At 35.8% G+C, this 13,754-nt stretch overlaps 1 protein-coding gene across 12 annotated transcripts in view; it reads right to left on the bottom strand.

Annotated features, from left to right (window-relative positions):
• ZMYM4 (zinc finger MYM-type containing 4) overlaps nt 1-13,754 on the bottom strand; it is a 122,571-nt gene that overhangs the window by 34,398 nt on the left and 74,419 nt on the right. For all 12 annotated transcript variants that reach the window (XM_047724764.1, XM_047724763.1, XM_047724757.1 and 9 more), the window contains 11 exons: nt 10,632-10,806; nt 10,309-10,521; nt 7,338-7,488; nt 6,732-6,847; nt 5,951-6,226; nt 5,627-5,777; nt 4,490-4,662; nt 3,507-3,657; nt 2,812-2,952; nt 2,446-2,483; nt 1,331-1,475 (listed from right to left, as the gene is read on the bottom strand). In XM_047724764.1, coding sequence (XP_047580720.1) covers nt 1,331-1,475; nt 2,446-2,483; nt 2,812-2,952; nt 3,507-3,657; nt 4,490-4,662; nt 5,627-5,777; nt 5,951-6,226; nt 6,732-6,847; nt 7,338-7,488; nt 10,309-10,521; nt 10,632-10,806 — 1,730 coding nt within the window. The remainder of the gene's footprint in view (nt 1-1,330; nt 1,476-2,445; nt 2,484-2,811; nt 2,953-3,506; nt 3,658-4,489; nt 4,663-5,626; nt 5,778-5,950; nt 6,227-6,731; nt 6,848-7,337; nt 7,489-10,308; nt 10,522-10,631; nt 10,807-13,754) is intronic.

A 13,754-nucleotide genomic window follows, 5' to 3' on the forward strand; every position in this document is an offset into this window, starting at 1 on the left:
GGGCTCTCTGCTCCACAGAGAGCCTGCTTCCTCCTCTCTCTCTGCCTGCCTCTCTGACTACTTATGATCTCTGTCAAATAAATATTTAAAAAAAAAAAAAAAAAGAATTGAGACTTTTTGGGTGCCTGGGTGGCTCAGGTTAAGTGTCTGAATCTCAGGTCATGATCTCAGGGTTTTGAGATTGAGCCCTGCGTCTGGTTCCGTGCTGTGTGGAGCCTGATTAAGATTCTACTTTACTCCCTCTCTTTCTGCTCCTCCCCTGGGAGACTCTGAGATTTGATCCACAACCTGCTCCATACCCCAGGTTCAGCCACCTTAATTTTACAGTACCACCCCTCTGGCTGGGTAAGTGTGGCCAGAAAGAATGGGCTCCTCTTTCTTCAGCTCCCAAGCAAGGGTTACCATACCTCACCAGGGGAACCGGCCACCATCATTTCTCATCCCCTCCAACTCCAAGTTGAAAAGGATAATTTCCTAGTGAGTACAGCTGACAGGCTGGGATCTCCCTTTCTTCACCCAGTTGCCACCTATAGGGTAGAGGCCCTACTGCAGGAATGGCAGGCCAAGAATACTGGGTCCCAATCACCCTCGGCCCTGATCACTTGCAGGGCAGAGATTCCATGCCAGGAGAGGCAAACTGAGAAAATCAGAAGATAGCACCACACCCAGAATCCAGAAAAGTAGCTGAGAGCTTTTGCCTGGGGGAGAGGCCATTCATAAGAAAAGAAAGCCCTCCGACAACAGAGGGTGGAAAAGTTCAAACCTAAGGATGCTCTACAAAACAACATTTCCTCAAGGCACCTGGGTGGCTCAGTCGGTTAAGCAGTTAAGCGGTTAAGCAGTTAAGCATCAGCCTTTTAGCTCAAGTTGTGATACCAGGGTCCTGGGATCCCTGCTTCAGACTCCCTACTCAGTGGGGAGTGTGTTTCTCCTTCTCCCTCTCCCCTCCCCCTCCCCCACCATTCTCTCTCTCAAATAGGTAATAAAATCTTAAACAATAACAACAACAACAGTTCTTCTTAATTAAGACCCTGTCTATATAATTCCAAAATCTAGGCTTATTTCATAAAATTACATTGTTATTAATAACAAAAGAAAATGAAGTATTCAAAGCATGGTATTATAAATTAAAACCCTCTCTTTGCCATAATTTCTTAATTCTCAGAGGGTGAAAATACCTAACTCACTGTTGTGAGAACAAAACTGGGTAAAGTATATAAGCAACCAAATACATAACGCAGGAAACAGTAGACACTCAATCTATGTAAGCAGCTTTCATATTCCTTTCCCCTAAAAAAAAATTTAAAGGAAGAAAGTGCAAGGAATATACCTGTCTGGCATTCTTTGTTTTGGGTATGTGGTTTGCAAGAGGTGGCTTTAGTCTGTGTGATGGGTTTGCACAATAAAGCTTTATTCTTCAAAAGTCTTGGGGGCTGGGAAGGTGGCAGTTTCAGGGCATCTGTTTGTGTACTTGCCTAGTAAAAAAAAAAAAAAAAAAATCAGAAACCAGAGGTTTTCAAAAGCTTATGATTAATTACAAGAAATATTATAACTTCAAAGGAAATACTATATTGGTATTACATGTAAGACAGAGAACTTACTTAAATATGTAAGAAATACAATGTTCCTGAAATAGCAAGAGTAATAAAATAGTTTGATAACTATATATGGACTCTGAATGTATCTAATTAACAGTTCTATTTACCAAGAAAAACACTATTTCTATTGTAAGATACTGCTGGCCAATAACAATATTAGCTATGTTTAAAAGAGAACTGTTACTTCCTGGGTTGAGTCTTAGAAGACCTTGTTTTCAAGATAACTAGAAATAACAGAAGCACTTAGGGTCACTTAAATAACGTAAAAGAAAGATACGAAAGTTATCCCAGAGACCGGAAAACACTTTAGAAATGCCCCTGTTCTAGTCATAAGTTTTTCTTGTATTTATTTTTTTCTTCTTTTAAGAGACAAAAAAAAAATACTGAGTAAAAAACCAAGAATGCTTATTTAAGGATAATATGCCCTGGGTGAAAAACAAAGTACTTTTTGTAAATATTTCATCTATAATTTGACATTACAAAACACCTCAAATACCTTTTACACCTGGATTCTGTAAAATTTAATTCTCTAAAACTAAACTAAACTAAACTAAAAAAAAAAAACAAAAACAAAAACAAAAAACAACAAAAACCTAAACCAAACAAACAAACAAACAAAAAAATAGCCTTCAGTAACTATACAGATAACAAGCATTCAAAGAAATCAAAGTACATAAAAGGCCTAATGAAATAACCAGAAGATTTTGTTCCCAAAGATTAAATGAGCTTATAAAATTTATTTCATATAAGAAAGAATAAAGCAAGGAAAATTAACATAGACATATTCATATGTATAAAACTGGAACATAAATACAGTGGCAATACCAGTTAAAAGAATAAAACTTACATCACCAATGATTTTTGCTGTTACTGTTGGAACTGCACCTGATATAAATGAAAATAAATACTTAGGATCTTACACAATTGTTTAAACAGCAGCATTTAAAGCTATGGTGGAATGACAGACACAAAATCTCATAACAAAAACAAGAATTATCTTAATTCACAGGAATACTACATGTAAAGTGTCACATGAAAAAAAGATATCTGGAAGTGATAAAGACATTATTTAATGCCCAGCAGCCCATAAGGAGGCACCACTTATAACGTAAGTGTGTCAAACATACGAAATGATCACTGATGGGAAAAAAAGATACAGACTGACTGTATTCAACTTCAAAAGGCTAGATAAATGCTTTCAAATCAGACATACCTTGTAATACACTGTTAGAATTCACTGTGGGCTGAGCAGCAGGAGCACTGGCTAATGATACTACATTAGCTATAACTGGAGTTGAATCCTTTCTTAGAGATGGGGGCCCTGCTGAAGCAGCTGGCACCATGGAAATACTTGCTAATAAACAAAAATTTAAAAACCTTATAATTTATATGCACAAACAAAGAAACCAACATCTCAAGGAGGTTAAACGATGCTTTTAGCAAGGTTAAATTCTAAGAATCACTTTAGGATTAACTGGGCTTTTGTGTACCTTTTTAATTAGTGAAACTTAAAAGTATTGCATGTACTTTCTCTTGCACAACTATGCATGTGGTATAGATAAAAGGCATGTGATTAGACTCTACGTCCTTTGTTTTACTCTCAAATCCTTTTGTAAGGAAGTCAAGGTGTATATACACAATTATAAATATTAACTGTCATTCTTTCCCATAGTTCTTTAAGAGTTTATTTAATTCAATGTGCTCAGAGAAAACATAATGAACTCATTTTTACAAAGCCTTAATCCAAGATGTTAAACAAAACAGGGATTTAAATGTTAATGTCATCTGAACAGAATGAAATTTGTGAATTTGCATTTTATGAAATTATTAACAACTGTTTAAAGTTCCCAATCTGTAGAACAGTAGTTGTTCCTAGCACTGATCAAAGACTGTAAAGTTTAATTTTACCTGCATTGTTTTGTGAAGGTGGGTCACACACACTCTGCTGATTACAGAACATCAAGATACAAAGCAGGTTACAGAAATGCTTCATTTCTCCTCGCCATTTCAAGGACTCACTGAGTTTACCCTGTCGCTTACAACCATCACATTTGGCCATCTAAAAATGAAATAAGATGGTAAAGGAGTAAAAAACAAATTATCCGTGGCCTGACAGAATTAAAGCAGCACACAAAAGACAAGTGAGGAAACTAACTTAGAATCTAGAACACAAAACTGAAGGTTAATTACCCTAAAATGGTAAATATTTAACATTTTTTATCTTTTATACTAAACATTAAAAGTCACATTATAGAGATGCCAATAAAGGGTAATTTAAAAACATAGTGAAATCAAAATAAGACACAATCACCTTCAAAATTATCAGAAGACAAATTCATTTTAGATAAATAATAAATTAATAAAATGCTAATTTTAAATACTTTAATATCATAAGACTGGTAAATCTTCTATAAGGAAATTTTAAAAACAGAATGTAACTTCAGTGAAATTAAAGTCTTCCTAAATCTTGTATTAATACTGAAAGAGGACATAATACATTTAGTTTCTTTAATGCCATATAGTTAACACTTATAAGTTTTAAATCACTAAACTGCCCTTCGTACTACGTTAAAAAATAAAAGGAAGCAAAATCTTTAAAAAAAAAAAAAAAAAAAGGGACGCCTGGGTGGCTCAGTTGGTTGAGCAGCTGCCTTCGGCTCAGGTCATGATCCCAGCGTCCTGAGATCGAGTCCCGCATCAGGCTCCTTGCTCGTCAGGGAGCCTGCTTCTCCCTCTGCCTCTGCCTGCCATTCTGTCTGCCTGTGCTCGCTCTCTCCCCCTCGCTCTCTCTGACAAATAAATAAATAAAATCTTTAAAAATAAATAAATAAATAAAAGGAAGCAATGTATGCCCTAACTTGAAAAACTCCAGGAAGGTGGATTATATTTACCTGATAGAACAGAACTGTGTATTTGGACATGCATTCTTCACAACAGAACTCTTCTACTTTCCCCCCCAAATTATTCTGTACCAATTTGGGAGATGTCTGTAAACAATAACTGCACATTTTACAGTGATTTCCCCAGCGTTTTGCCAAGTCATGTTTATAAAGCAATTTGCAACCTAAAAACAGGAAAAATAAAATTTACATGAGAAAAAAATACTAAGTATCTACATCTTTAAACTTAAATGCCCTGTGAAAATGTTTTCACACTTGGATCCTCACCAATTAGTAGATTAAGAGAACAATTTAAAGAAATATCATTTTCTTTTATTAAACAAAATAAGACAGGGCAGAAAACATTATAATGCATCACACATAATAAAAGCCAATTTTATTTCATAAAAGTTTTATCTTGCTTGGGTGGGTGATAACATACTAGGTCACAATGTAAAATGTATTCTTCTTGTGTGTTGTGGTCAAAAGGTTTGAAAGCCACTAGTCTAGGAAGCCAATTGTGTATAGTTTTAGAATAAAACATTTTAAACATAGAAAATACTAATCTAAATAAAGAAGACAAACTACCTCACATTGATTTGCCTATTGAGAAACATGTCCATTTAAAACAACAGAAGTATAATCTTAGGATGCTAACAAAATTTAAGAAGTTCTCTTTAGAAATAAGAGTAACAGGAGTGCCTAGGTGGCTCAGTCGGTTAAGTGTCCGACTCCTGGTTTCAGCTCCGGTCATGACCAACCTCAGGGTCCTGGGGTGGAGCCCTGACTCAGGCTCCATACTCAGCAGGGCGTCTGCTTAAGATTCTCTCCCTCTACCTTTGCCCCTCCCCCACCTAATAAATAAATGATTTTTTAAAGTGCAATAACTACAAGATCCCTATCAACCTAAGAACAGAAAATGTTTTTCATATCACCACCATCTTCTGTAATACAGTTCAATGATTTTTCCTTCATTTTGCCATCTATGTGATATGAAGGACTAGCTCAGAAGAAGAAAACAAACCAAGTGTAAACAAAAGGCTTCATTGTCATACACATAGGATAAACTAGATATGCTTAAACAGTAACAGCTTAAACCATCAGTTACTTTTAAAAGGACCAACAGTAGTAAGATGATCTTGCCTTTACCTTCACTACAGAATGACTTGTCAGCACCTGAGAACCGCACAGTCTCCTTTACAATTTTCTCAATTTTACAATATTCACACATTGCCATTACATTATTTATTTTCTTATATTCATCAGAACAATTCTTGCCACAAAACTGAAACATTTTACCCTGCAAAGAAATAATCATCAAGTACTAATTAAACATTTGGTTTATCTTTTGGAAATTCTATTCTCTCTTACTTTCAAAACATGTAATGTAATTCTGAGAGATAAAAAGCCAGAAATGATTTTATATATAGGCCATCTTATACTCAAACCCTTTATCAGGATCCTATATTTTACCTTATAGTCAAGAAGTTCTGGTTTTGTGGCAAAAAGACGGTTACAGTGCTGACACTTGAGTTTCACAACACTTCGTGCAAACCCAACATGCTGGGATTGCGCAGCAAGTCGCTGGAGACCAGCTGCAGCAGAGCTACTGATGGAAGTAGGAGAAACAGCAGAGGTGCTCCCCGCTCCTGTGGACACTGTTGAACCTGTGGGGATGCTTACAATTACTTGGCCCTGAGACAAGGGCACTACTGAAGAATTCATTCCTGCTGGTTTGTTGAACAAATTCTGAAAAATGAAACAAACAACATGATCAATGTAATCATTTGTTCAAATGAACAAGCAAAATTTGCCATCTTTGAGCAGCTTATACCTGAATGGGCACAGTTTCACTTATATCCAAAAACTAAAATAATGTAACTAATAATCTCCTTATTAATTTTTAAAACTTTTTAAAAAAGTAATCTCTACGTGCAACGTGGGACTTGAAGTCCTGATCCTGAGATGAAAAGTGGTTTGCCCTACTGACTGAGCCAGCCAGGGCCCCAAACTAATAACCTCCTTTAAAAATAATATCCTCCCAATAGATAATCTGGGTAATAACAATTCCACTTAATGTTATGGGAGGCAGTTAAACAACAATCCTCCAAACACACCAAAAGTCAAAGAATCCACGTTTAACAAGACTGAGAAAGTGTAGGCAATTGGGACAGGAGCAAACACCTACCAAGTTTACATACTACATAGCAGGCGCCTCACTGACTGGAGGAGAGGAAGATTTCTGAAGCCGTACCTGGAACGCGACAACACAGCTGTAGCTGCAGAAGTTGCGTATACTTCCATCTGACATGGCGAGGTGATACTGAGGGATTGCTGAGGTTTTACAACTGTTACACTGCACTTGTACACCTTAGCAAATCAAAATAAAAACTAATGAGTAATATATACAAATGTATACAAATATTTGAGAAAATAAGTAACTATTATCCAGTATATGAAAATTTAAGGGCCAGGTCAAGTTGCAGGAACTGAAACTAAATCATGTCACATATAGACAAAAACTAACTTAACATTAATAACATTTCTGTTAATTTAAAGTTGGAACAGTCTACCCTGAAACTACAAAATAAATGAATACCAAAATAAATCAGGTATGGATAAAAAGATATATTAAAGAAGCCATATGAAATTCTTTTGAAAAAGGGGAATACACAAATAGGCAAGCAAATAAACGTAACTTAAGAAATCAAGGCAAGCGGTGATATTTTACAACACAGAACTGAAATATTTTAAATCTGCCTTAAAAATCAATTAAATTTAGACAAAAATCTGTACCACACAAAAGAGCAATAACCATAACTTTTGTCAACTATTATATAGTTTATGAAACCAGTATTACCTGCAGAAGTAACCATTTTAACTCTGTAAGCAGATAAGCAATTAACAGAACAGAAAAGCTCTGTCTTTCCCAAGCTATTGGTATTTTCAATCATTTCTGCTGAGGATCTCAATGATTTGCAAAGCGCACATGGTGTAATTTTGGCTGATTTCTATTAAGAGAATAAAATAACATTCATTTTATAAATAAAAGCACAATTCTTTGAAATGTTTATACTTAACACTGTTGAGATATTTTAAATTAGTGGCTTTCAAACTTTTATGATTACAATCCTCAGTAAGAAATAAATTTTACAAAGTGACCCAATACATACTTTTGAAGTTTTACTTGTGTATTACACATATATGTATATAAAACTGAAAAAGTTTCATAAAACAATATAAATCATGATGGCATGTGACGCATGTTTATATTTTCCATTCTATTTTATTTCATTAAAAAATAATGCTGACCATAACCTGGCAATTAATTTGGGGATCTATTAATTGATTGTAACTATAGTTTTAAAAATGGAATTTTAAAAAAGTACACAACAGGCAATTCATGCTCTTACATTATACTAAAGATCAGAAGAACCCCCCTCCAAAAGGTGCTATCCATGGCCATAAAATGTGAATTCAAGAGAATAAACTTATTAGAAAATTCATTACCAAATATTCTACCAGTATTAACAACAAAGCACACAAAGCAATAAGCAAGGAAGCAATGAAGTGGGAGCAAACTGTGGATATCAAAGTGTCTACATATAAGCAATCAACGAGTCTGTTTAGCAAACAATGCTAAATACTACTAATGTATCACGTATTCAGGATATCTTATGAAGTATATCCAGTATTCATTATCTCTGTGAAATTTCTGCTGATAGTTTCATCTTGTCCTATCAAGTAGAACTGGTCATGTTTCCTCTGTGCCCTCATGTACCATAATACTTCCATCATACCATCTCTACTCAGCTGTAGGTCTATCTCCCCCAAGAGACAGGTAGACCCTCAAAACAGGAAATCACATCTAATGTTTGTTTAATCAATTACATATAAAGAAGGAAAAAAATTATATACGAAAAAGGAAAGAAAGCAGCAGATATGACCATCTTCAATATGCCAGGTTCTATACGAGGTGCTTTCTCATTCTTACTTCACATAATCCTAACAACATCTCAGTAACAGTAGTAGTATAATATCCATTCACAGATAAGAAAATGGACCCAGGAGTTTAACTGCTTTCCCCATGGTAAAATTCTGTTTGAATAGAGAGTCAAGTAATCAAATAGAGATCTACTTTACTTCTAAATTCACATTCTTTCTCTACACCACAGTACATATTAATATGTGAGAAATTTAATAGATATTGGCTAAATTAAAAATAATAAATTAATTTAAAATTAAGATGATGTGGGGGCCTGGGTGGCTCAGGGGGTTAAGCCTCTGCCTTCTGCTCAGGTCATGATCTCAGGGTCCTGGGACTGAGTGCCGCATGAGCCTCTCTGCTTGGCAGGGAGCCTGCTTCCTCCTCTCTCTCTCTCTGCCTGCCTCTCTGCCTACTTGTGATTTCTCTCTGTCAAATAAATAAATAAATTCTTTTTTTAAATAAATAAATAAAATAAAATTAAGATGATTAAACCTATTTCTCCTTCTCTTGTGGAATATGAACCATCTTTCAATGGACTGAATCCAAGTAACTTTAAACAATACCAAGAAACAATACCAAGAAAACAGTCCTTTGGACAAGGATAAGCTCATGAAGATACTGGCTTTTTTGCCCCTGTGAAAGCAAAACCAAGGTGTTTCTACAGGAAGAAATAAATAGTAAAACTAAGTCCCTTGAATGTGCTCCATAATAACAAGAAATAGACAGAAACATTGTATAACACTGAAAATTACCAGAATACTGCAAAGTATTAAGAATTTAAAAGAAATTTCTCACACATTATTCATGAATCTTGTTAGACTGTATAAAAATTCACTATTTTAAGAAAAAGAATGATCAGCTAATGCACTGAAACAGGAAGGCACTGTAAAATTTAAAATCTAAAAGGTTTTTACTATTCCTTTGGATTTATGAATTTTAAAATCTAATTTATGATCAAAATTTACTAATACAATACAAATTCAGTAAAAATGAAACTACCTAACAGACGTTTGTCATACAGCATTCATCTAATTCATCTTCTATAAACCTCATCAATTCACAAAATATATGATGTACATTTTTTTTTTCCTATTTCATGAAGAAAAGGAAAAACCTTTTAAAAACAATCCTAAGGGACGCGTGGGTGGCTCAGTTGGTTAAGCGGCTGCTTTCGGCTCGGGTCATGATCCCAGCGTCCTGGGATCGAGTCCCACGTCAGGCTCCTTGCTCGGCAGGGAACCTGCTTCTCTCTCTGCCTCTGCCTGTCTCTCGGCCTACTTGTGATCTCTCTCTCTCTCTCTGACAAACAAATAAATAAAATCTTTAAAAAATAAAAATAAAAAAATAAAAACAATCCTAAGATTTTTTTTTCTGAATTCCAATTTCAACTATATGGATTTGATGGCAAGAATATATGTTAACTTGGACCTTACCTTGTCAAATAATAAAGTATACACACTTATATGCAAACCAAAAATGTATTTCAGAAAAAGCTATTCACCAAAAAGATGAGACTGGGTCTCTCTGGGAGATGCATTATTTTGCTTTGTGCATTTTCGAAATATTGCTCAAAAACATGAATCATATATTAAATACCAATGCCATTCCCTAAAAACATATATTTCAAATGCACAAAGAGAAAAATATGCTACTTATAAAACTCTGTAAGTGGATTTTTAATACATATTCATTTGACAAGTTCTATTTATATGTAAAAATATTAATTAAGCTAATAATAACATCTTAGTATTTTTGTGACAACATGTTCATAAATAAGATCTACCAAAACAAGTAGATCCTCCTAAAAGGAACAAAGACATTGGAGTTAAATACAGTCATGTACCTGCTTATATGCTGTAACACACGCTGAGCTACAAAACTTCTTGGACTGGCCCTCTATCTGAAGCATGTGGCACTGCCCAGAGCCACTGTAACAGTAACCCCCACAGTTCTCACAACAGTTCATCGTGAGGTTGTTGGCAGACCGAAACTTCGAGAAGCAAGCATCACTGCAAAGTTTATGTACCACATTCTGGTAATTAACTTCATGTCGAATCTAGGAATTAAAAAACAATATACCAACAACAAGCAGAGACCATCAAAAGCTGTTCTTAAGCACAAACATTAACCTCTCTGGACCCCCTGCCCAAAAGTAAGATGACTTACAACAGCATTCTTCTGACACATGCTGCATTTGGTTGAAATGCTGTTCGTATTTATGGTGACAACAGGTTTCCTTTTCAGTTCATATGTTGACAGACATGACTGGCTGCAAAAATCTTTACTAGTGGTGCTATTTTCAAACTGGGCACTGATCACATCCTTTGGATTTAAAATATCTCTAAAAATGACAACAAAAATAAGATAAGCCACAGTACCATTTGTATTTTTCCTTTTTGTCAGTTAAAATAAATAAAACAGGGGCGCCCGGGTGGCTCAGTTGGTTAAGTGTCTGCCTTTGGCTCAGGTCATGGTCCCAGGGTCCTGCCTGGGATGGAATCCTGCATCCAGCTCCCTGCTCAGCGGGAGTCTGCTTCTCTCTCTCCTCTCTGCTCATGCTCTCTCTCGTTATCTCTCTCTCTCAAATCTTAAATAAATAAATAAGTCAGAGACAATTATATATATGGAAAGGACACTGATATTTAAATAAGAACAACTCGGTTTTCCCAGGTACACTGATAAATTGCTCTGATCCTTACATTCTGTTCTATAAACAGAACTAAGACATGGCTTACTTCATAGAACTGTTGGGAGTATAAGGTGTTTCAAGACTAAAAGGATATACATCAAACAATTATCATTCATTATCTCTAGTAGGTAGGACTATAAGAGATGTTAATTTTCTTCTTTAGGCTATTCTGCATTTTCAAAATATTCTATAAAATAATACCACATTTGAAAAATTTTAGAAATACCATATTTTAAAAAGTAAAACTACAGGGCACCTGCCTGGCTCAGCTGGTGGAACATGCAATTGTTGAACGTGGGGTTGAGAGACCCTCCATGTTGGATGCAGAAATTAGTTAAAAATAAAATCTTTAATAAATAAATAAATGTGAAAATACATTTCAAGCTACACAGTATCTATTCTAGCATGGTTATATAAAATTGAGTACTTCTATTTTTTTTTTAAGATTTTATTTATTTATTTGACAGATGGAGATCACAAGTAGGCAGAGAGGCAGGCAGAGAGAGAGAGGAAAGCAGGCTCCTTGCTGAGCAGACCCCGATGTGGCGCTCGATCCCAGGACCCTAAGATCATGACCTGAGCCAAAGGCAGAGGCTTTAACCCACTGAGCCACCCAGGTGCCTGGAGTACTTCTATTTTTAAATAATTTAATTTGTAGGGGTGCCTGGGTGGCTCAGGGGGTTAAGGCCTCTGCCTTCGGCTCAGGTCATGATCCCAGGGTGCTGGGATCAAGCCCCGCATCGGGCTCTCTGCTCAGCGAGGAGCCTGCTTCCCTTCCTCCCTCTCTGCCTGCCTCTCTGCCTACTTGTGATCTCTGTCTGTCAAATAAATAAATAAAATCTTAAATAATAATAATAATAATTTAATTTGTAAGCATTAGTAGCAAAGGCAATGAAGATTAACACTTCTAAGGCCCCCTACCATTCCATACCTTATCCTAACCCCTAACCAGTGTTCCCACATAGCAGTTTATTAAATACATTAAGTGTAAACCATTTCAAAAGCCAAAAGAAGGAGCTCCTGGGTGTCTCAGTCAGTTAAGCAACCAACTTTTTATTTCAGTTCAGGTCATGAACTCAGGGTCATGAGATCGGGCCCCAAGTTGGGCTCTGTGCTGAGCACGGAGCCTGCTTGAGATTCTCTCTCCCTCTCTCTGCCCCTCGTTGGCTCATGCTTGCACTCTCTCTCAGGGGGCGGGGGTAAAGCCAGTGGGGAAAAAAACACCTTGATGGAAATTTTCTAAAAGGTATCTCTCTCCCATGAGTATACACCCACATTAATAGTATATAAATTATTATATTCAACCTTGCATCTTAGACAGATTATACTAATAGAATACTTTTTATAAAAGATTACAACTTCAATAAAATAGTAAACATAACAGAATCATCACAAGGAATACCTTCTTGTTGTATATACTTGTATATATACCTTCCATATATACCTTGCATATACTCATGGAGTGTATAACTCCATACCTCATCTTCTGTACTTAATAGCTGTAGGCTCTTCTAACTTTCTGCATGTTTTTACCTTCACAATTATTTTTTAATTAGTTTTTTTTTAAGATTTTATTTTTTTATTTACATGACAGAGAAAGGGAGATCACAAGTAGGCAGAGAGGCAGGCAGAGAGAGAGGGGGAAGCAGGCTCCCTGCTGAGCAGAGAGCCCAAGGTGGGACTTGATCCCAGGACCCTGAGATCATGACCTGAGCCAAAGGCAGAGGCTTAACCCACTGAGCCACTCAGGCGCCCCTTAATTAGTTTTTTTTAAGAGTTTATTTATTTAAAAAAAAAAAAAGAGTTTATTTATTTGACAGAGAGAGAAAGAACATGAGCGGGGGAGGGGCAGAGGAAAAGGAAGAAGCAGGCTCCCCACTTAGCAGAGACCCCATCATGAGGTTCTATCCCAGGACCCTGGGATCACGACCTGAGCTGAAGGCAGATGCTGAACCAACTGACCCACCCAGGTGCCCTTAGATTTTAATATAGTACATTTACAGGGGTACTTATTGAGCACTTTTATTAAACCACGCACTAAGTACACCCTGTGTCACAATATGGTACAAGCACGCACTCAAGAAGTTTACAGTATACTGGGACAAAAAGACCAGTAACATATATAAAATACCATCACAGAAGTGTCCTTAAAAATATAAAAGTAAAATAATTATGAAAAAGCATAACGTACAATAGTAACAAAAATGAAGAAATAATTATTTCAGACAATACGTGACATGAAAGGCTACCCTACCTGACATTTTATCTATATCTAAAATAGGAGCTTTGGAAGGTTAAGGAGATAAGGATTGGGGAGCAGCATGGATCAAGGCAAGGAAAAATAAAAGCAGGTATTATTTCTCTTATTATGCCTAGCATCCATATACATTACATCTTACTGTAGATTGTATCTGATTCCAAATAGTAAAAATTCAGAAATGATACAGATAATCCTGAAATAGTTACTTGAGTATCATTACATCAAGTAATCTGATCTTTCTAATAATATTTAAAAAATTATCCTCCAAACTACCTCTTTTATGGAGGAACTGAAATAGATTTTTAAAAACAGTGTTAGGTCCTTATTACTAAGGAGACCT

This window comes from Lutra lutra, chromosome 4, assembly GCF_902655055.1.
Source record: "Lutra lutra chromosome 4, mLutLut1.2, whole genome shotgun sequence".
NCBI classification, from domain to species: domain Eukaryota; kingdom Metazoa; phylum Chordata; class Mammalia; order Carnivora; family Mustelidae; genus Lutra; species Lutra lutra.